This window comes from Carcharhinus amblyrhynchos, chromosome 3 (genome assembly GCF_965287045.1).
Source record: "Carcharhinus amblyrhynchos chromosome 3, sCarAmb.v2.hapA, whole genome shotgun sequence".
Lineage (NCBI taxonomy): Eukaryota > Metazoa > Chordata > Chondrichthyes > Carcharhiniformes > Carcharhinidae > Carcharhinus > Carcharhinus amblyrhynchos.
The window spans coordinates 138,866,370-138,890,014 of record NC_137326.1 but is presented as its reverse complement, the minus strand read 5'-3'; the positions used below and the strand labels follow the sequence as shown (position 1 = coordinate 138,890,014).

The 23,645-nt window shown below is 44.5% G+C and overlaps 1 protein-coding gene across 3 annotated transcripts in view; it reads right to left on the bottom strand.

The window, feature by feature from the left end:
- The window catches only part of ccdc50a (coiled-coil domain containing 50a), an 82,789-nt gene that overhangs the window by 23,593 nt on the left and 35,551 nt on the right, over nt 1-23,645 (bottom strand). For 2 of the 3 annotated variants that reach the window (XM_080186104.1, XM_080186105.1), the window contains exons 3-6: nt 19,382-19,511; nt 17,646-17,736; nt 6,276-6,381; nt 2,615-3,217 (exon numbers count right to left, since the gene is read on the bottom strand). In XM_080186104.1, coding sequence (XP_080042230.1) covers nt 2,615-3,217; nt 6,276-6,381; nt 17,646-17,736; nt 19,382-19,511 — 930 coding nt within the window. The remainder of the gene's footprint in view (nt 1-2,614; nt 3,218-6,275; nt 6,382-17,645; nt 17,737-19,381; nt 19,512-23,645) is intronic. The other variant, XM_080186106.1, reaches the window with a different exon arrangement.

The window sequence follows — 23,645 nt, the reverse complement described above, 5'->3', positions numbered from 1 at the left end:
GCACTGACCCTCTGACACTGTGGCACGCCCTCAGTACTGATCCACTGCAGCGAGGCACATGCACGGTGCTGACCCTCCGGCACCAGCTCTGACAAAGGGTCATCTAAACTCAAAACACTGGCTCTATTCTCTCTCTCCCCACAGACGCTGTCAAACCTGCTGAGATTTTCCAGCATTTTCTGTTTTTATTTCAGATTCCAGCATCCGCAGTATTGTGATTTTATCGAAGAGACTGTGCGTCCGGGTCTCTGAACTGGAATTAAACACAATCCTTTCACTCGGGAGAAGTGTGCCAAGCTCCAAGCCGAGGCTGGTACTTGTACTAAAGATTATCACTAGGGCGATCGAGCTGAAGGGAATGTGAAGGGCAATGCCAGACATTCAACTCGTTACAAACTCACTGGAACAAAGGATTCACCTTCCAGCACTGGAGGGCTCCAGTGAGCTTCAGAAAACTCAACAGGCCAAAGGCAGCAGCTCGAGGGTTTATTACAATTAACCAATCAAAGCTGGACACAAAGTTTGTGGTGTTTTTTCCAGCACTCATGCCTTTCCGGATTACTTAAAGGGGCAACAAATCACTAACACATTACAATGGGTTTTCTCCTCTCTGAGATAGATATTACAATGAACACTCAGATCCCTGACAGGGGAGAAACACAGTAAGAAGTCTCACAACACCAGGTCATAAAGGGATCAAGGGATATGGGGGAACGGGGGTCAGGGCATTGAATTTGATGATCAGCCATGATCAAAGTGAATGGTAGTGCAGACTTGAAGGGCCGAATGGCCTACTCCTGCTTCTAGTTTGTATGTCATGATGTGGTGATGCCGGCGTTGGACTGGGGTAAACACAGTAAGAAGTCTCAACACCAGGTTAAAGGCCAACAGGTTTATTTAGTAGCAAACGCCACTAGCTTTCAGAGCGCTGCCCCTTCTTCAGGTGAGTTTGGAATTCTGATCATAAACATGCCAGTGTAATGAAAGACAAATCAGGTACCAATGATTATATCATGGTAAGGAACTAAGAATGAACTGGAATTAAGGCACAAGGTCAAAGAAGACAGAATATTTTCTGAATGGGAACAGGTATAGCAGAGGCATGTAGGGCAGGTGGCAGAGACCATGGGAGGGGGTTAATCGCTGGTGGTGGAGATTAGGGGATAGAGAAGAAACAGCGAAGCATTGAGGGCACGACGAACAAGGAGGTGGGGCTGAGGAAGATCACGGAGCAAGGGAGGGCCAATGGTAAGTGGTAATGTCACTGTATACGTGATTCAGAGACCCAGGCTAACGCGCTGGAGGTACTGGTTCAAATCCCACCATGGCAGATGCCAGAACTTAAAGTCAATTAATAAATCTGGAATTTAAAGTTAGTCATTAAAGGCAAATATGCAACGATCGTCAAGAACCCACCTGGCTTACTAATGTCCTTTAGGCAAAGGAATCTGCCACCCTTACCTGGTCTGGACAACATGTGAAGCCAGAGCCACAACAATAAGGTCAGTTTTTAACTGCCCTCAGAAATGGTCTAGCAAGTCGCTCAGTTCAAGGGCAATCAGGGAGGGGTAACAAATGCTGGCCCAGCCAGCAGCAACCCCACCCTTGCAACAATCAAGGAAGCACCTGAATGCAAGGATATTGAAACATGGAGAAGCACATGGAAAAAGTGAGAATTTCGGTAATCGATGTGTAATCCTTTGTGCACAGACAAGGCCATTGGCTATAACACTGTGAATAACTTACTCAAAGTGGACTTGGAAAAGGTGGTAAGGAAAACACAGGAGATGGATAGCTGCATATATTACACTCAGTGGCAGGGGTCGCAATGGACAATGCTGAAGTCCACCTTTCTGGTTGGATATATTTAAGGCTGAGGGGCAAACGATTTGAAATTTCCCAGAAAAGCCCAGAGTCCTCTGGGGCTGTCTCTTTGCAAAATTAAGGGATCATTGCCCTTACGTCAGTTGCCCTACAATGCGAGAATTGCTCTAGGGTCATGGGTCATTTACCGTATTGACAGAGAGTTAATTATTGCCCTTTTATCATCTCTTGCACCACAACAACAACTTCACTTCCAAGATGTCAAAGGCACTGAAAACACTCATCAGCATTGTCCTTTGTACACAGCCTCTTCGTTGCACTGTGGTGTGCCTTTAGGATTGAAGGCCACACATGCATCTTAAAGGGAATGCTGGTCATGTGGGCTTGGTTTATGCCTAGATTGCTGTATGGTCAGGTATCTGCACAGTTTAAAGGCAACACTGCCCATCGGGTTCTGGTACTTCAGCAGTGTGTGTTGCCATGGGGACCAATTTCTATTATTTTACCAACATACTGGATTTCCAGCCAATTACACCATTTTTGCCCCAAACCAACCTCGATGTACGAGGTTCCGAGGACCAACCTCAATATAGCATTAGCCACAGTAATAGCAAAGAAATTGATCCTCACCATGTGGACAGATATGGAGGGTACCCAAGCACAGACAACCCTTCTAGAAAGTCACTTCCCTTCATCAAATGTATTGTTTATTCTGAGATACGAAGCAGTAGACAGTGGAGGAAAGTCACACATTTGGAATGGAAACGTAAATGAAAATAGAGATTGCTACCTTGCTCCTGGCTGTGGCTGCTCTCATCCTGCAGGTCCGGTGATCGGGAATGTGCTGCTCGCTGCCGTTCGTTCCTCGTCATCCCATCATCCCCTCTGTATCTGCGTCCTCTTCCCTGGAGCTCCTTGGGATCAGGGGCGCAAGCGCCGAGAGTTTCGGGCGTATGGTCATGCGGAGTTCTGTCATGGGGTGTCGGGCAGTGAGCATCGCAATTGGATGAGTCACAGTGCTCATCGCGAGCCTCAATAACCTTCGGCCGAGCACCCTGACTGTAGTAGCTGGAAGAAGCTGCCTGAGCTGAGTTCAGGACTGGGGGAGGAGGTCTCCTTGGTGCTTCCTTCCTGCGAGGGCGGTTCTCGAGCCTCCGTCTGTCAGTGTCTGGATCATTATTACCCAAGTCACGTTCTGAACAACGGGCCTTGTCACTGGAGCTTCGCCTGGCTGGCTCTGTGGCCCAGTCATCATGTCGAGATTTTGAGCTTGGTTCTACGGGAGGTCCTTTCAGTCGACTGTCCCTTTTGTACCTTAAATCACTATTTCTATGGGAGTCACTTCCAAGCCTGCTGGATCTATCGTGTTTGTGCACCCTGCTTTTCATGTGATCTGAGTTGCACGTGGACACAATAGGATATGAAAACTGGTTAGCAAATGTTAAACAAAGCAAAACGAGGACGAAACTCAAACAGGGGGACTGAGTGTTAAACCACAAACACACAGGACATGCCCACCGAAAGCCATGCAGGTAAATGACAATGCCTCCATTCACCCCCTCCCCTAGCCCACAACACACACACACACACACACACAAACACACACAAACACACACAAACACACACAAACACACACAAACACACAGCTGGGAGGAAAAAGCACCATAACCTACAGAATGAACAAAACATGCAAGTTGATCAATAACAGCCTGGCACACAAAGCTTTAATCACATTTAGCAGACAGCTAAGTGAGATGGAGATGATGAGCTGGATTAACTAACAGACTCCAAATTCCTCAATTTAAATACTTCAAGAGTGGGTCTGGGAGGACAACACTTGATACTAATTTAAACTATACAATTAGTTCAGGGACATAAGGAAAGAAGGAGGCCATTCAGCTCCTAGCCCTGTTCCACATTTTATTAGATCATGGTTGATAGGTACCCTATTTCCACCCAGCTGCTTTACTTTAACGACTCGTCGAGCAATAATCCCTCAGCTACAGATTTAAAATCACTGGCCCCCAGCATCCAGTGCTTTCCGTGGGAGACAGGATGAAATACCTATCACCCGGGATGTGAATAGTTTCCTTAATTTCTTTCCTGAATGCCCTGACTCGGGGTTGAGAATTCCGTCCCATTGTTTCAGACTCCTCATCCCACCCCACAGGAACGCAGCTCCTAATTTACCAGAACAATTATTTTCAAAACATTCTTAACTTTCATCAAAATAGCCCTTAGTTTTCTATATTCCAAGGAATAAATATGGTACATTCCAGAGAATGCATACAGAGTTTATGCAATCTCTCCTCATTATCTAACCCTTTCAGCCCTGGTAACATTCGGGTGAATGGCGCACTCCTTCCAACATCAATTTAACCTCCGATGGTGCAGCTCTGATGGCTGAACACTATTCCAGCTGTGGGCTACTCAGGACTTTGTTCAGCTGCTGCAGAATTGCCTTTCCTTTATATTCTAGCCATCCGGTTACAAAACGCTTATTCTTCAATAACATTTTTGATTATTTAATTTTAATATATTGAATTGAATAATAATATATTGATTGAATATAAAAGTAGGGAGGTCTCGCTGCAGCTGTATAGGGCATTGGTGAGGCCGCAGCTGGAGTACTGTGTGCAGTTTTGGGCGCCGCACCTGCGCAAGGATATTTTGGCCCTGGAGGGAGTGCAGAGGAGGTTTACTAGGCTGATACCGGAGTTGAGGGGGTTGAGCTATGAGGAGAGGCTGAATAAACTAGGCTTTTACTCGTTAGAGTTTAGAAGAATGAGGGGAGATCTCATTGAGACGTATAAGATGATGAATGGGATGGATAGGATAGAGGTGGAGAGACTCTTCCCGCTCAAAAAAGACAGTAGGACTAGGGGGCACAGCCTCAAGATAAAGGGGAGGCGGTTTAGAACGGAGTTGAGGAGGAACTTCTTCACTCAAAGGGTGGTGAATCTCTGGAATTCTCTGCCCGTTGAAGTGGTGGAGGCTGCCTCGCTAAATATTTTTAAGAAGCGGGTTGATGGGTTCTTGATAAGAGAGGGGATTAAGGGTTATGGGGAGAGGGCGGGAAAGTGGAACTGAGCTACAACAGATCAGCCATGATCTTATTGAATGGCGGGGCAGGCTCAAAGGGCTAGATGGCCTACTCCTGCTCCTATTTCTTATGTTCTTATGTTCTTATATTCTGGATATATGCATTAGAACTATTAAATCAAGTGAAAGGGTGCCAATGGATAGATAGGAATGGGAATCCAGTTTTGATCTCCCTCAAACAGCCAACCTGGATATCAGAGCCTAACTCAGCTCTCACTGAGAATCAGACTGTGAAACTCCCTGCTATGATTAGTCCTGGGTGGTGCATTCATCATTAGGTAGGGGTGCGGGAGTTAAATGAACCACTGTGGAACTGCTTCAGATTTACCAGAGTGCTGACTGCTTACAAAGAAATTCTGAGAAAATGCTGGAAAATTTCAGCAGGTCTGGCAGCATCTATAATGGGAGAAAAGAGCTGATGTTTCGAATCCATCATCTGGAAAGGGTCATCTGGACTCGAAACATCAGTTCTCTTCTCTCCTTACAAAAGCTGCCCGGCCTGCTGAAATTTTCCAGCGTTTTCTCTTTTGGTTTCAGATTCCAGCATCCACAGTAACTTGCTTTTATTAAAGAAATTCTGAGTGTGCTCTACAGGGAGGGAATGGTTCAGAGTGGGTGTGAGGCCTGCAAGCAACACAAGGTACAAAACAACACAGGATGAATAAAAACAAGACGTGAAGTAACATTTAACACTACAGAAAAGGAAAGACACAAGCAGGATAGAAATGACCAATCAGGAAAAGCACAGGTTGGTCAGTGTTATTGATTAGATAGAAAAATCGCAGTATTCCAGAAGCTTCCAATCATCCTGATCTTTGCAGTGAGCGATGAACTGAGCAGCCATCATTGTCCCGAACATGTACTGATTTCCAGCGTAGATCAATCACCAAGCATGCCATCGCCACCAACCACCACCAGCAACAGACCAACAATGCCACAGAGCCACCAACCAGCGAGTCCTCTCCAGCTGCCAGTCATTTACCCACAGAGTAGAACAAAACTCAGTAAAGAAACCCACTAAGTGCTGATTTCCACGACACTGCCCACAACAAAAAGTCACAAGGAGACTTTGCACTTTTTGAACAAATCCAGTTGACACTTGTTGTTTTGACAGCTCCGTGTATACAGGTGCAAAGAGTTCCAATTCCATTCCATTTTCACACAAAACAAACCAAGAATCTTCATTACCATCGTGGATCCTCCAGCTGAATCCACAGAAAGCTTCAATTCAGCAGGTTGAAGGTGCCTCAGTTGGTTGAATTAACAGTTCCCTTTAACACACTGTTTAACACAGTAATCTCCATTATTTCTCTTTACATGAATCACCAGAATGTGTTTTGAAACATTACCTCCATTTTCTTGGAAACCAGCATCATATTGTTCACGGCCTATCATTTCCTGTTGATGTTTCCGTCTTAGTTTCTCCTCCTTCTCCTGAAGTTTCCGGGCAATGGCCTGGGTGAAGAAAGGTTTAAAAAGGCAATTGTAAACAGCATTCAACATCGGACAGCTACCATCATAAGAAACAGAAAATGTTTGCTTCCAGCCTCCCTGTTCACCCACAACCTGTGGAAACCTGTCTGTGCTGAGCTGGTATCTCAGCTAATCCGGCAATTGGAATGTAATTCATCTTGGCGCCTGGGTTACAGAGCAACCCCTCCCTAATTACTGCCAAACAACCCATCAACAGTACATACATGGGTAAGGATAAGATCAGGCCCTCACTCACAAGCAACCTGGTTAGTGAGGGTTAAACACGAGTACTGGCCATTTGGACAGGAAGCAGAAAATGCCCAACATAAAAGGAACAGTAATCCAGCAAAGAATTCCAGTGGATAATTGCAGTGCATTTATATGATGCAGAGCCACACACACAAAGAAAATGCCACAGGTTCAATATTGCAGAGCTCTGAAATGCAGAGGGGTCTGTGGTCCGAGTGCACAACAGGCTAGTATGCAGGTACAGCAAGAAAATAGGAAAGCTAATAGCAAAAGTTTCTACAAATATATAAAAAGATAAAGAGTTGCTAAACACTGGTCCTTTAGAGGATGAGAAGAGGGACCTAATAACTGGAAATGAGGAAATAGCTGAGGCATTGAACAGGTATTTTGTGTCGGTCCTCATAATGGAAGACAAATAGCATGCCAAAAATTAATGACAAGAAGGCTATGGCAGGTGAGGACCAAGAAACTATCATCACTAAAGAGGCAAGTTAATGGGGCTAAAGATAGACAAGTCTCCTGGTCCTGATGGAATGCACTCCAGGGTACTAAAAGAGATGGCGGGAGAAATAACAAATACACTAGTGGTAATTTACCAAAATTCGCTGAACTCTTGGGTGATTCCCACAGATTGGAAAACAGCAAATGTGACACCACTGTTTAAAGGAGGTAGACAAAAGGTGGCTAATTATAGGGTGAGTAACTTAACTTCTGTAGTAGGAAAAACGCTTGAATCTATCATCAAGGAAGAAATAACGAGATATCTGGATATAAATTGTCCCGTTGGGAAGACACAGCAGTGGTTCATGAAGGGCAGGTCACATTTGACTAATTTGGTGGAATGCTTTGAGAACATTACACGTGCAGTGGACAATGGGGAACTTGTGGATGTGGTGTATCTGGATTTCCAGGAGATATTTGACAAGGTGCCACACCAAAGGCTACTACGTAAGATAAAGGCACACGGTGTTACAGCTAATGTATTAGTTAACTAACAGAAGGCTAAGAGTGGGGGTAAATGGGTGTTTTTTCTGGTTGGCGATCAGTGTATATTGTGTACCTCAAGGATCAGTGTTGGGACCACAATTGTTTACGATTTATATAGATGATTTGGTGTTGGGGACCAAGTGTAATGTGTCAAAATTCACAGATGACACTAAGATGGGTGGCAAAGCAAAGTGTGCAGAGGACACTGAAAGTCTGCAAAGGGATACAGACAGTCTAAGTGAGTGGGCGAGGGTCAGGCAGATGGAATACAACGTTGATAAATGTGAGCTCATCCATTTTGGTAGGAAAAACAGCAAAATGGACTGTTATTTAAATGGTAAAAAATTGCAGCATGCTGCTGTGCAGAGGGACCTGGGTGTCCTTCTGCATGAATCACAAAAAGTTGGTTTGCAGGTGCAGCAGGTAATTAAGGTGGCAAATGGAATTTTGTCCTTCGTTGCTAGAGGGATGGAGTTTAAAAACAGTGAGGTTACGTTGCAGCTGTATAAGGTGTTGGTGAGGCCACATCTGGAGTACTGTGTATAGTTTTGGTCTCCTTATTTGAGATAGGATATACTGGCACTGGAGGGAGTGCAGAGGAGCTTCACGAAGTTGATTCCTGAATTGAGAGTATTGGTTTACGGGGAGAGACTGAATGGCCTGAAGCTATACACATTGCAATTCAGAGGAAGGAGGGGAGATCTTATAGAAACATAAGACTATGAAGGGACTAGGTAAGATAGAAGCAAGGAAGTTGTTTCCACTGGCGGGTGAAACTGGAACTAAGGTGGCAATGGCCTCAAAATAAGGGGAAGCAGATTTAGGACTGAGTTGAGGAGGAACTTCTTCACACAAAGGGTTGTGAATCTGTGGAATTCCCTGCCTAGTGAAGCAGTTGAGGCTCCCTCACTGAATGTTTTTAAGGCAAGGATAGATAAATTTTTGAATAAAGGAATTAAGGGTTATGGTGAGCGGGTGGGCAAGTGGAGCTGAGTCCACAAAAAGATCAGCCATGATCTTATTGAATGGCGGAGCAGGCTTAAGGGGCCTGCTGCTTCTAGTTCTTATGTAATAGAAAGTTATAACTTATTTCAAAGGGAATTGAATAAAAAAAGTAGGGCATTATAAGGACAGAAGAAATAGGAGGAGTAGTAGGCCATCTAGCCCCTCAAGCCTGCCCCGCCATTCAATAAGATCATGGCTGATCTGAAAGTGGTTCAGTTCTACTCACCCGCCTGCTCCCCATAACCCTTAATTCCCTTATCGATCAGAAATCTATCTACTTGTGACTTAAACATATTCAGTGAGGTAGCCTCCACCAGTTCAATGGGCAGAGAATTCCAGAGATTCACTACCCTCAGAGAAGAAGTTTCTCCTCAACTCTGTTCTAAACTGACTTCCCCTTATTTTGAGGCTGTGCCCGCTAGTTCTTGTTTCCTTTTTAAGTGGAAAGAATCTCTCTACCTCTACCCTATCTAGCCCCTTCATTATCTTATACGTCTCTATAAGATCACCCCTCAGCCTTCTAAACTCCAACGAGTATAGGCCCCAGTCTACTCAATCTGTCATCATAAGCTAACCCCCTCATCTCCGTATCAACCTGGTGAACCTTCTCTGTACTCCCTCCAAGGCCAAAATATCCTTTCGCAAATAAGGGGACCAAAATTGCACACAGTACTCTAGTTGCGGCCTTACCAGTGCCTTGTACAGTTGCAGCAAGACCTCCCTGCTTTTATATTCCATCCCCCTCATTATAAAGGCCAATATTCCATTCGCCTTCTTGATCACCTGCAAACTGAGTTTTTGCGATTCATGCACAAGGACCCCCAGGTCCCTCTGCACAGTAGCATGTTGTAATTTATCACAATTTAAATAATAGTCCACTTTACTCTTATTCCTTCCAACTTCACACTTGCCAATGTTATACTCCATCTGCCAGATCCTTGCCCACTCACTCAGCCTATCCAAATCTCTCTGCACACTTTCCGTGTCCTTCATGCAATTCGCTTTCCCACTCATCTGTGTGTCATCAGCAAACTTGGTTACCCTACACTTGGTCCCATCCTCCAGATCGTCTATGTATATGGTAAACAGTTGAGGCCCCAGCATTATGCTTCCATTACTACAGAACTAGTAAGACCATATCTGTGGTACTATGTACAGTCTTGGTTTCATTGTTTATGGAAAGATGTAAATGCATTGGGAGCAGTTAGAAAAGACTTACCAGACCAACATCTGGAATGGACAGGTGGCCATGTGTGGATAGACGGGACAGATTAGACTTGTATCCACTTGAGTTTAAAAGAGTAAGAGGCAACTAGATTGAAACACAAGATCCTGAGGGACTGACGGGGAAATGGGGAGAGGATGTTTCCTGTTTTGGGAGAATCTAGAACTCGATGTCACTGTTTAAAAAAAAAGGAGTTGTCCATTTAAAATGAAGATAATGAGGAAATATTGCTTTCAGACAGTTCAGAGTCTTTGGAACCCTCTCCCTGAAAAGGCAGTGGAATATTAGAGTCTTTGAATTTTTTTTAAGGCAGCGATGGATAGATTCTTAGTAAGCAAGGAGATGATAGAATACTGGGGGTAGGCAGGACGCAGATTTGAGGCTGCTATCAGATCAGTCATGATCTTATTAAATGGCAGAGCAGGCTCAGCGGGCCGAATGGCCTGCTCCTTTTCCTTGTTTGTATGAATGAAAGAATGAAAAATAAAGAAATGGCCACATCCTGAGCAGAGGAAAGAGCGTGCCTGTATGTAGAGTTTGGATAGGATTAGCCCCAACTGTTACATTTCCCACAAAACAATCAGATTCTCTGATCCTCGTGCCTGAGGGCAGGTGAGGAACGCAGATGTATAACACAAATCAGGGCCATCAGGAAAAGAGGGCAGAATACTGAAATAGAACAGGTCAACAAGCTCAGTATCATCTACCTGCCTGCCGCAACTCACAAAGCTTCACTGAAGAACAAGACTCCAATCAAAATATTCCCCAGCACTTGAGTCACACGTAAACTTAATTAATACAGAAGCAGCAAAATCACTTTATAAAACCCCTTAATCACATCACTGAAAACAATGTTAATTTGTAAAACTAATTACACCCTTCATGTTCTGCCACCCAAGCCGTTCACATCTTTTCTTCCCACACTTGCAGTTACCAACAAATAAAAACCCATCATTTCCAAATGTTCTTGTAACTGGTTACTAGGTAACTGAAGATTAAAGTAATAATGGGGTATTTACACACTGCAGTGAGAAGTCAATGTTTGGACCATTTTTCATTAATGGAATAGACTGCTTGCAGGGCTGTGAACACAGGTTGTATGGAGTAGCATTTCTCTGGATATTCATATTTTACAGGCTGTAAATTGAACATTGCCTCTTGAAGGATGGTGTGTGAAGCGTTCAACACTGTGATATAAATGGAAAATGCCTGCAGCATCCTGTGAGTGCTGCTTTCTTTCTGACCACTTGAAGCCGTTCTGTCACTCCCCAAGGGCTGACTGAAGAGCAGAGAGACACAGAGTAGGATCCTCACTGGTTAGATCCCCATACTGCACTGCACTAAGAGGGGGAGCACTATTTTAGACTATAATGCAAGAGAGCAGTGATTGCTGAGGACGGCAGGGGTGACTCAGGGGAGGGGGAGGGGAGACAATGAATTTGAAGAACAGAACTGATGGCATGGCTGAATCAGATTTCAAATTACACAGCACAGTTAGCTTCCCAGCTTATCCATTGAGAAACAGGAGGCAAAGCCAGGGATGAGCTGTTTTGGCAACAAATTCTGTTTGTTATTCCTTCTACAATTCAGTCAGGCACAGAACTGGATCTCAGGTCCAACTCCATAGACTATCACATTGCATTGAAACTCTCTCCTGCTCCAGAGGTGGTGACAGTGTTTGCAGATTTCCAAAATCTACAAACAGACAGTCTCTGATCCAATAGTTGTAGACGCAGTAACACTTTACCATATAAGATGATGAATGGGATGGATAGGATAGAGGTGGAAAGACTCTTCCCGCTCAAAAAAGACAGTAGGACTAGGGGGCACAGCCTCAAGATAAAGGGGGGGCGGTTCAGAACGGAGTTGAGGAGGAACTTCTTCACTCAAAGGGTGGTGAATCTCTGGAATTCTCTGCCCGTTGAAGTGGTGGAGGCTGCCTCGCTAAATATTTTTAAGAAGCGGGTTGATGGGTTTTTGATAAGAGAGGGGATTAAGGGTTATGGGGAGAGGGCGGGAAAGTGGAACTGAGCCACGACAGATCAGCCATGATCTTATTGAATGGCGGGGCAGGCTCGAAGGGCCAGATGGCCTACTCCTGCTCCTATTTCTTATGTTCTTATGTTCTTATATACTCCATTAAAGCAGTTTTAGTTGACACCATGAATGATCTGTGCCAACTTTCAGTTTTGGACTCAGTAGGGACTCAGCCATCTAAGCTTTATGATGGAGACATTTTGCCCAACTGGACTGACTCAAGGAGCAATTCAGGAACAGGAAAGAAAATTTGGTTAAACATCTCTTAAAGAAAAGGAATAAAGATGAGGGATAAGCTACTGCTGAAGTCAACAATGTACATAGGTTGAGAGACCATTAGGTGTTTCTGGAGAGCAAGCCGCTAACATCTGGCGATAAATGTTGTTGGGGCCACGGGACAAGGATACGTTGAATTCTTCTTTGCTGTTTCAAAGTCGCCAACCACATTTCTGATGTTAAGCACTTCATAGAATCCCTACAGGGCAGAAGGAGTCCATTTGGCCCATCATGTATCAACCACAGGTCCTACTTGCGCAATCCCACATATTTACCCTGCTAAACCCCAACACTAGAGTCAATATAGCATGGCCAATTAACCTAACCAAACATCTTTGGGCTGAGAGAGGAAACTGGAGCACCCAGAAGAAATCCACACAGACACGGGGAGAATGTACAAACTCCACACAGACCGTGACCCGAGGCCAGAATTGAACCTGGGATCCTGGTACTGTGATGCAGCAGTGCTAACCACTATGCCACCTTGTGATCCCCTGGTGCTAATGTCTTTAAATTGATCATCCGCCAGTAAATTCAAAGCCATGTTTCACGAGGAGTTGCTTAGTGAGAATCAACTGAAGCACATTATATAAACACCTGAAAAACCAAAGAATCTACCAGGATGTTAGGGGTAAGTTTTTCACTCAGAGGGTGGTGAGTGAATGGAATCGGCTGCCGTCAGTGGTGGTGGAGGCGAACTCGCTGGGGTCTTTTAAAAGACTTCTGGATGAGTATATGGGGTTTAATGAGATTGAGGGTTATAGATAGGTCTGTAGGTTGGTAGGTGATGTGGTCGGCGCAACTTGTGGGCCGAAGGGCCTGTTTGTGCTGTAGTGTTCTATGTTCTATGTTCTATGTTCTATAAGTTAGGATTTGATGATTGACTGATGTGAAAAAATGGATTTTGAAATACACTCAATAGTAGGAAGAAGTAAATAATTCCACATCCAGGGAAAGAATGAGTTGGGACATCAGACAGATTCCCCACCAAGCATTATCAGGCAATTATAAAAATAACCATACCAATTTTATCAAGCTCCCTGAAGATCACCTTCCTCAACTAATCAGCTGTCAGAGAACCAGCCTGAATTTCTAACACCGACACAAAGGATAAGAATGCATTGATAATGAGTTCCCTCGATAGCAAATGGGAAGAATCTCTAGTCAGATGCTCTGATACACATGTGGAAGTGCGTTCGTATACCAATATCAAGAATGAACGGAGCACAATAACGAGATGGACTGACTTCTAATCATTCCTTCAATAACAACGGGGTCTTGATCAATTGGGCCAGTGGGATGACGAATGGCAGATGGAGTTTAATTTAGATAAATGCGAGGTGATGCATTTTGGTTGATCGAACCGGGGCAGAACTTACTCAGTTAATGGTAGGGCGCTGGGGAGAATTACAGAACAAAGAAATCTAGGTGTACAGGTTCATAGCTCCTTGAAAGTGGAGTCATAGGTAGACAGAGTGGTGAAGAAGGTACTTGGCTTGCTTGGTTTCATTGGTCAGAACCCTGAATACAGGAATTGGGACGTCCTGTTGAAGCTGTACAAGATATTGGTAAGGCCGCACTTAGAATACTGTGTACAATTCTGGTCACCCTATTATAGAAAGGATATTATTAAACTAGAAAGAGTGCAGAAAAGATTTACTAGGATGCTACTGGGACTTGATGGATTGAGTTATAAGGAGAAGCTGGATAGGCTAGGACATTTTTCTCTGGTGTGCAGGAAGCTGAGGGGTGATCTTATAGAGGTCTATAAAATAACGAGGGGCACAGATCAGCAAGATAGTCAACATCTTTTCCCAAAGGTAAAACTAGAGGATATAGGTTTAAGGTGAGAGAGGAGAGATACAAAAGGGGCAACTATTTCCACACAGAGGGTGTTGAGTGTCTGGAACAAGTTGTCAGAGGTAGTAATAGAGGCAGCGGGTACAATTTTGTCTTTTAAAAAGCGTTTAGACAGTTACGTGAGTAAGATGGGTATAGAGGGATATGGACCAAATGCAGGCAATTGGGACCATCTTATGGGTTAAAAAAAGGGACGGCATTGACAAGTTAGGCCGAAGGGCCTCTTTCCATGCTGTAAACCTCTATTTGGCAATAGATAACATTTGTTCAACTTCCAGGTTAGAAGTGAGTTGAAGTGAAAGGGCAAGTCACTGAGCATCACTTTGAATATAATTAGCTGGAATATGGGGAAAGACAAAAAGTCGGATTAATTAGATACTTAGTTCAAGCCAGCACATGCAAGGTGAGCCAAGTAGTCTCCTCCTTTGCTGTGTAATTATATGGCACTGATCATAAAATATTTAATGCTCTTCATCGATAGATAGCAGAATTAAAATGATTTCCGGCTGTTTGCTGGTTAAATGCATTGCCCAGTAATTGAACATTCCAAAACAGGACAAGCTCTGGTTAATCCGAGGTCTATGTCCAATTAATTGAATAAATTACCACGGCAGTGGGGGCACCACTGGCCACAGCTCACTGCGTCAGCGGAAGGAAAATCCGACAATAACTAACTGTTGCCAGCAGCTAATCGGCAAATCTTGCTGAAAGGGCAAGGGGATAAAATGTGTGAAAAAAGACCAAGCTCAGCTATAACGTCCAGAATAACTGAATCACTCACAGGCCTTAAACATGAACAGTCAAATTGGACTAAATATTAGAAGACTTGACACTAGAAATCAACCAAAGTTAGAAATCAGAAACAGGCCAAACTGGTCAAACAGTTCATAATCTTCCATAGCGATCTTATTCAAACATAAATCCTGAGGGCCATTGACAGGGTGGATGTCCCTTTGTGGCAGAAACTAGAACTATGGGCACAGTTTAAAAATAATGGGTCTCCCATTTAAGACACAGGAGGCGGCGGAGAATTTTTCCTCTAAGGGTCATTGGTCTGTGGAATTGTGAGGAATATGGGGTCAAGGGTTATGGGGGGGGGGCAGACAGGAAAGCTGTGTTGAGTCCACATTAAGATCAGCCATAATCTTATCAAATAAAGAAGCAGGCCTTTGACAAGGTCCCTCATGGCAGACTGATGCAGAAGATGAAGTCGATCAGGATCAGAGGTGAGCTGGCAAAGTGGATACAAAACCGGCTCAGTCAAAGAAGACAGAGGGTAGCAGTGGAAGGGTGTGTTTCTGAACGGTGGGCTGTGACAAGTGGTGTTCCTCAGGGATCAGTGCTGGGACCTTTGCTGCTTGTAATATATATAAAGGATTTGGAGGAAAACGTAATTGGTGAGGCCGCAGCTGGAGTACTGTGTGCAGTTTTGGTCGCCGCACTTACGCAAGGATATTTTGGCCTTGGAGGGAGTGCAGAGGAGGTTTACTAGGCTGATACCGAAGTTGAGGGGGTTGAGCTATGAGGAGAGGCTGAATAAACTAGGCTTGTACTCGTTAGAGTTTAGAAGAATGAGGGGAGATCTCATTGAGACGTATAAGATGATGAATGGGATGGATAGGATAGAGGCGGAGAGACTCTTCCCACTCAGAAAGGATAGTAGGACTAGGAGGCACAGCCTCAAGATAAAGGGGGGGCGGTTTAGAACGGAGTTGAGGAGGAACTTCTTCACTCAAAGGGTGGTGAATCTCTGGAATTCTCTGCCCGTTGAAGTGGTGGAGGCTGCCTCGCTAAATATTTTTAAGACGCGGGTTGATGGGTTTTTGATAAGAGAGGGGATTAAGGGTTATGGGGAGAGGGCGGGAATGTGGAACTGAGCCACGACAGATCAGCCATGATCTTCCTGAATGGCGGGGCAGGCTCGAAGGGCTAGATGGCCTACTCCTGCTCCTATTTCTTATGTTCTTATGTAATTGGATTGATTAGTCAGTTTGCGGACGACACAAATGTGGGGGGATTTGCGGATAGCGATGAGGACCATCAGAGGATACAGCAGGATATAGATCAGTTGGAGACTTGGGTAGACAGACGGCAGACGAAGTTTAATCTGGATAAATGTGAGGTAATGCATTTTGGAAGGTCTAATACAGATAGCAAATACACAGTAAACGGCAGAACCCTTAAGAGTATTGATAGGCAAAGGGATCTGGGTGTACAGGTCACTGAAAGTGACAATGCAAGTGGAGAAGGTAGTCAAGACGGCATACAGTATGCTTGCTTTCATCAGCCGAGGCACTGAGTTTAAACTTGGCAAGTCATGTTGCATCTTTATAGAATCTTAGTTAGGCTGCACTTGGAATATAGTGTTCAATTCTGGTCGCCACACAACCAGAAGAATGTGGAGGTTTGGAGAGGGTACAGAAAAGATTTACCAGGATGTTGCCTGGTATGGGGGGCATTAGCTATGAGGAGAGGTTGGAGAAACTTGGTTTGTTCTCACTGGAGCGACGGAGGTTGAGGGGCGACCTGATAGAAGTCTACAAGATTACGAGAGACATGGACAGAGTGGATAATCAGAAGCTTTTTCTCAGGGTGGAAGAGTCAATTACTAGGGCACAGGTTGAAGGTGCGAGGGGCAAGGTTTAAAGGAGATGTATGAGGCAGTTTTTTTTTTGTACACAGAGTGGTGGGTGCCTGGAACTTGTTGCGGGGGGAGGTAGTGGAAGCAGATACAGTGGTGACTTTTAAGGGGCGTCTTGACAAATACATGAACAGGATGGGAATGGAGGGATATGGTCCCCAGAAGGGGTTTTAGTTAAGTTGGGCAGTATGGTCCATGCAGGCTGGGAGGGCCAAAGTGCCTGTTCCTGTGCTGTAATTTTCTTTGTTCTTTTGCTTGACGGCCTCGTCCCAATTCTTGTGCTTTCGCATTATGGCCAGGAGCACGTTTATTCCATATTTTGCGACCAGCCTCACCATCAGGAGACAAGTGAGGAATACAGAAGTGAAGCCAATTACAGCAAGTAGGAGAGTTAATCTAAAGGGTAGTCTGACTGTCATATTAATTGTGGTTGTGTGCACAAGTCAATTACTTAAAGTGCAATCATTTATACCCAGCAGCTTCTGAATGGCACACTGAAGCAGATTACAGCACGTAATATAAAGATATGCCTGGCTTATAAACAGCAACAGATGAAATGGATTTGCTCCATGAATCACTTTGACAGGTCTGCTCCTCAGATTTCATCATCATTTACAATGACAGACAAAAATCAATTCTGAGCTCACATTTCACCAGGGCTGAAAACTGGAAATTATTGAAAATATTTATGAAATTTATGAAAAGCAAACACAGTATTATGTTTAACAGACATTCGCAGGAAGAGTTTGCTCGGTGCGAATTTTATACAGCTTCTTTCTGGTTGAGGAATTTTCCATTTCCCTCATTCTATCATATTGAACACGTGTACAGATTTTTCATCTTGCTGCGTTCAGCTGCATTTTAATGAGGCTTGCCCATGTCAGTGTCCTGCTTTCTCTCTGCAGCAGCGCTCAGGCATCAGCAGACTGGAGGACAGGGAAGGTGCTGTCACCCACAGGTTCCTACCTCATCCTTCTCTTCTTGTCGTCGCCTCTTCTCATTTTCCAGCGTCAGCTCATCCTGAATGACCTGAGCCATCTGATTGTCCCGGTGCTCCCTGAAACATTTACAAATACTGCTGTCAGCTGGGCACGAAGAATTGAGGCGAAACGCAGCAGGCAATGACACATCATGACACTCCGGGCCAAATGCCATCAGGACTGCTGAAAGCAGAACGCCAGAACAAATCGGGACTTATAACAGAGAGCTGGCCTTTTAAAAGGTTCCTTGTCCCCACAGGGAGAACCCACTGAAGCACTGCTAAAACGGCTGTTTGGATATGCAAAAAGGTTGCTGGAACACCCATCCAGATAATTCTTTAACCCTCACTGTCCCTTTGTAGGGATCAGCATCTCCACCACCAGCCTTTTGATTTACTCATTAACATAATGCCTCTGGCTGACTTGTACATCAGCTTTGGATATAAAGTTTAAAACAAATTCTTTGTACATTGGTTGATTTTATGCCACAAATTATGCCAGTACATTTAGGAATGAATAGAGTTAATTAGACCCATCAATGCAAATCCCCTCAGCAGATATATTTAATTCCTCAACTCCATTTATATGTCTGCTTCTGTGTTCTTAACTGACAATTTATTCCACAATTCAATCATCCTTTGAGTGAGTTATCTTCTTATTAATTTAATTTACAGCTTCTATCCCATGGGATTTGAACCTTTCACATTTTTCTTTCACGAGGTGTGGGCGTAGCTGACATAGCCAGCATTTATTGCCCATCGCTAATTGCCTTTGAGAAGGTGACGGTGACGGTGAGCTGCCTTCCTGAGCTGCAGTCCATGTGGTGTAGGTGCACCCACGGTGCTGCTGAAAAGGGAAGGCCCTTTCAAGGGCACGTAAGAATAAACAATAAATGCTACAATTCCCAGCACTGCACAGATTCCAAACCAAATATTAACATCCTTTGTGCAACTGGGTCCCCAAAACTGCACACAATGCTACAGATCAGTGCTGACCCCTCCAAAAAGCAACTTTCCCTTTATGAGCCCAATGCAGGTTAAATAAAGGCAGTAGGTCCTGCTCCCCCTGCACCAACACTGCTCAACACAATGAAACCCAACCTCAAGATACATTTTCCTCCCTCCCCTGAAATACATCAGCCTAACTTGCATATTTTCCCCAGGCCAGCTGCATTCCTGCGACTACTTTGAGTAAGCAGAAATGGCTCTTTGATCACAGTTTCCATGACATGGCACCAAAAGCTTCTTTGAGTTCATTTAGGGGTGGCATGGTAGCACAATGGTTAGCATTGCTGCTTCACAGCACCAGGGATTCAGGTTCAATTTTTTGCTTGGGTCACAATGTATGGAGTTTGCACATTCTCCTCGTGTTTGCGTGGGTTTCTTCCGGGTGCTCCGGTTTCCTCCCACATTCTGAAAGACATGCCGATGAAGCATTGACCCGAACAGGCGCCGGAGTGTGGCGATTAGGGGAATTTTCACAGTAACTTCATTGCAGTGTTAATGTAAGCCTTACTTGTGATTGATAAATAAATTTTAAACTTTATTAACCCAGAACAGGGAGCAGTCAAAGGACGACAAAAGTGTGCTGTTTATCAGGACAATGAAGACACATACAGCATTCTGGTTACATAGGCTTTCAAAATCCAAACCTGGTCTCACCAATCCATTTCATTACGACTCTCAACCCGTCAGCTATGTAGAAATGCATTCAAGCACTTACATCTCTCGCTGCTGTTTCTGAAGGCGGACCTGAGCTTTCTTATTCTCCTCCTCTTGCAGCTTCTTGGCCATTTGTAGGTCATTCTGAACCAGACGGTTTCTTTGTACATTCGATGCCAAATGATGCTCAACTGGAGAGAGTGACACAGAGTCAGTTAAACTTACACTGGGCTCCCATGTCAGCAGCACATTTACAATGCAACCCTCTGGATATGCATACATTCAAAAATAAATTTTAAAACTCATAACCAAGGGTTAGCTGCGAGTTCACTGGGTAAGTACTCTCACCTTGGGGAGTTGTGGATACAACTCCCACTCTGAAGTCAAAAGTCCTAATTCTGACTGACATTTCAATGCAGGGCTGAGGGGGTGCCGCAACACTTAGAGGGTTGGGGAGGCAGTGGAGTGGTGTTACTGTCACTGGACTAGTAGCTCAGAAGCCCATAGTAACGCTCTGGGGAGCTGGGATTGAATCCAACCATGGCAGCTGGTGAAATTTGAAATCAATAAAAATCTGGAATCAAAAGTCCATAATGACCAGGAAACCATTGTCCATGGTTGTAAAAACCCATCTAGTTCACTAAAATCCTTTAGGCAAGCAAATTTGCCATGCTTACCTGGTCTGGACTACAAGTGACTCCAGATCCAAAGCAGTGTTGACTCTTAACTGCCCTCTGAAATGACCATGCAAACCATTCCATTCAATGGCACTTAGGGATGGGCAATAAATGCCAGCGATGCCCACAGCCCACGAATAAATAGATAAAAATGTATACAAGTGTAGGGAATAAAGAGTTCACAAGACCAAGTTGAAGATATACAATCCACTCTCAGGCTGTAATCCCAACCTTCAAATATCCATTCAAGATTTTCTATTTTTCCAGATGGAAAAGTTTATGCTGGGAGTTTGCAAGATGTTGTTAAACTGTGCTCTCCCCAGTTGCGTAAAGTTTTCAGCAGTTCTCAGGGAACTCACTTTCTGAAAAATTCCCAGCATAAAATGTCACTGTGCTACCGCCAAGAAAATTAAACTAGAACTCTCTTTGATGTTTAGCATTTATTAATCCACTCCCAATGTATGCTGCCCAGGAGACGACAAGTGCACCGAGACACGAGGAGCAAATTAAAGGAAATTCCCACTCAACATGGTTTAGAATGTCTTTCTGTAAATTGAAAGAAGTCCACAGGATACTGTGGAAAAATGCATAGCAATTCCAGATCACTGGAAGTACACTGGCCTGTTGAATTATACAGCAAATCCTACAGCTTCAAATTATTAATAGAACATAGAAAACTACAGCACAAACAGGCCCACTGGCCCACAAGTTGCGCTGATCATATCATAAGAACATAAGAAATAGGAGCAGGAGTAGGCCATCTAGCCCCTCGAGCCTGCCCCGCCATTCAATAAGATCATGGCTGATTTGAAATGGATCAGTTCCACTTTCCCACTTTCTCCCCATAACCCTTAATTCCCTTGTCTATCAAAAACTTATCTGCCCGTGACTTAAATATATTTAGCGAGGCAGCCTCCACCACTTCAACAGGCAGAGAATTCCAGAGATTCACCACTCTGAGTGAAGAAATTCCTCCACAACTCTGATCTGAACTGTCCCCCCCTTATCTTGAGGCTGTGCCCTCTAGTCCTACTATCCTTTCTAAGTGGGAAGAATCTCTCTTCCTCTACCCTATCCATCCCCTTCATTATCTTATATGTCTCTATAAGATCCCCCCTCATCCTTCTAAACTCCAACAAGTACAGACCCAGCCTATTTAGTCTCTCTTCATAGCCCAACCCCCTCATCTCTGGTATCAGCCTAGTGAACCTCCTCTGCACTCCCTCCAAGGCCAATATATCCTTGCGCAAGTGCGGCGACCAAAACTGCACACAGTACTCCAGCTGCGGCCTCAGCAGTACCCTGTACAGTTGCAGCAAGACCTCCCTGCTTTTATATTCTATCCCCCTCGCTATAAAGGCCAACATTCCATTCGCCTTCTTGATCACCTGCTGCACCTGCAGACTGCGTTTTTGTAACTCGTGCACAGGGACCCCTAGGTCCCTCTGCACACTAGCATGTTGCAACTTTTCGCCTTTTAAATAATAATCCCTCCTACTATTATTTCTGCCAACCTCACACTTGCTAACATTATACTCCATCTGCCAGGTCCTCGCCCACTCGCTCAGCCTATCCAGATCCCTCTGCAGACTTTGCACACCCTCCACGCAATTTGCTTTTCCACTTATCTTCGTGTCATCAGCAAATTTCGTCACCCTACACTCAGCCCCCTCCTCCAGATCATCTATAAATGGTAAATAGTTGCGGCCCCAGCACCGATCCCTGCGGCACTCCACTAGTCACCAACCGCCAATCAGAATAGCACCCATTGATACCAACTCTCTATTTCCTATTAGACAGCCAATCCTCTATCCACGCTAATACCTTGCCCCCAACTCCATGCACCCTAACCTTCTGTAGCAACCTTTTATGAGGCACCTTATCAAACGCTTTTTGGAAATCTAAAAACACCACATCCACCAGTTCCCCTCTGTCTACTGCACTAGTCACATCCTCACAGAAATCCAATAAATTCGTCAAACACAACTTCCCCTTAACAAATCCGTGATGCATCTGCTCGATCAAACCATTCTTTTCTAGGTGCCTCGCTATTTCTTCTTTGATGATAATATCTTCTTCTAGATATCCCTACCTATCAGGCCTATCTATAACCCTCAATCCCATTAAATCCCATGTACTCATCCAGAAGTCTCTTAGAAGACCCCAACGAGTTCGCCTCCACTACCACCGATGGCAGCCGATTCCCCTCACCCACCACCCTCTGAGTGAAAAACTTACCCTTGACATCTCCTCTGTACCTACTCATAAGAACATAAGAAATAGGAGCAGGAGTAGGCCATCTGGCCCTTCGAACCTGCCCTGCCATTCAATAAGATCATGGCTGATCTGCACCTTAAACCTGTGTCCTCACGTAGCGATCATTTCAGCACTGAGAAATAGCCTTGAGAATCCACCCGATCTATACCTCTCAACATCTTATAAACCTCTATCAGGTCACCTCTCATCCGTCGCCTCTCCAGGGAGAAAAGACCGAGCTCCCTCAACCTATTCTCATAAGGCACGCCACATCCTTGTAAATCTCCTCTGCACCTTTTCAATAGCTTCCACATCTTAATATACTGAAAAACTCTCTCTTGGGGTTAGATAGAGTAAATCCCTCTACACTGTCCCCATCAAGTACTCCCAGGGCAGTCACAGCACAGGGTTAGATGCAGAGTAAAGCTCCCTCTACACTGTCCCCATCACAGTAAGAAGTCTCACAACACCAGTTTAAAGCTCAACAGGTTTAATTGGTTGTAAAAGCCACTAGCTTTCTGAGCACTCAGTGCTCATCTGACAAAGGAGCAGCGAGCACTCCAAAAGCTAGTGGCTTTTGCTACTAAATAAACCTGTTGGACTTTAACCTGCTGTTGTGAGACTTATTACATGTTTACCCCAGTCCAACGTCGGTATTTCCACATCATGGCCATCAAACACTCCCAGGACAGGTACTGCACAGGGTTAGATACAGCGTAAAGCTCTCTCTACACTGTCCCCCCCATCAAACACTCCCAGGACAAGTACAGCACAGGGTTAGATACAGCGTAAAGCTCTCTCTACACTGTCCCCCCCATCAAACACTCCCAGGACAGGTACAGCACAGGGTTAGATACAGAGTAAAGCTCCCTCTACACTGTCCCCCATCAAACTCCCAGGACAGGTATAGCACGGGGTTAAATACAAACTTTCTGCCCCTAAAACGTGTTTGAGCACCAAAATATCAAAAATGCATTTTCCATTTCTCACACCTGTAACGCAGGTGATGGCAATTAACTGGGGATTCACTTGTGCTCCTGTATATAACAGACTAAAACTGTGGCTGTTGGATTAGGAAGTTCATGTTTGTATCTGTACATGTGTAACTAAATGTTCACGAATTGTATAAAATTGGCTCCTTTACCTCCTGATGCTCTGTCATCTCAGTGCCTGCTGATATGAGGAGAAATTTTGTTGTGTGTGTCCGGTGGAAACTCACTCGGAAACTGGCAAAGCACATTTCCTGCAAGTCTGACAGATACTGCTAGATGATTGCAATCTAGGTGCTTTACCTAATGTGCTAACTGGCCATGAAGCAATTGTAAAGCAGCACTGTATGAGCCTCTAACATGGTCCTGGAAAGCAAAGTTGCGCACTCTGGGTGAAGTGTGT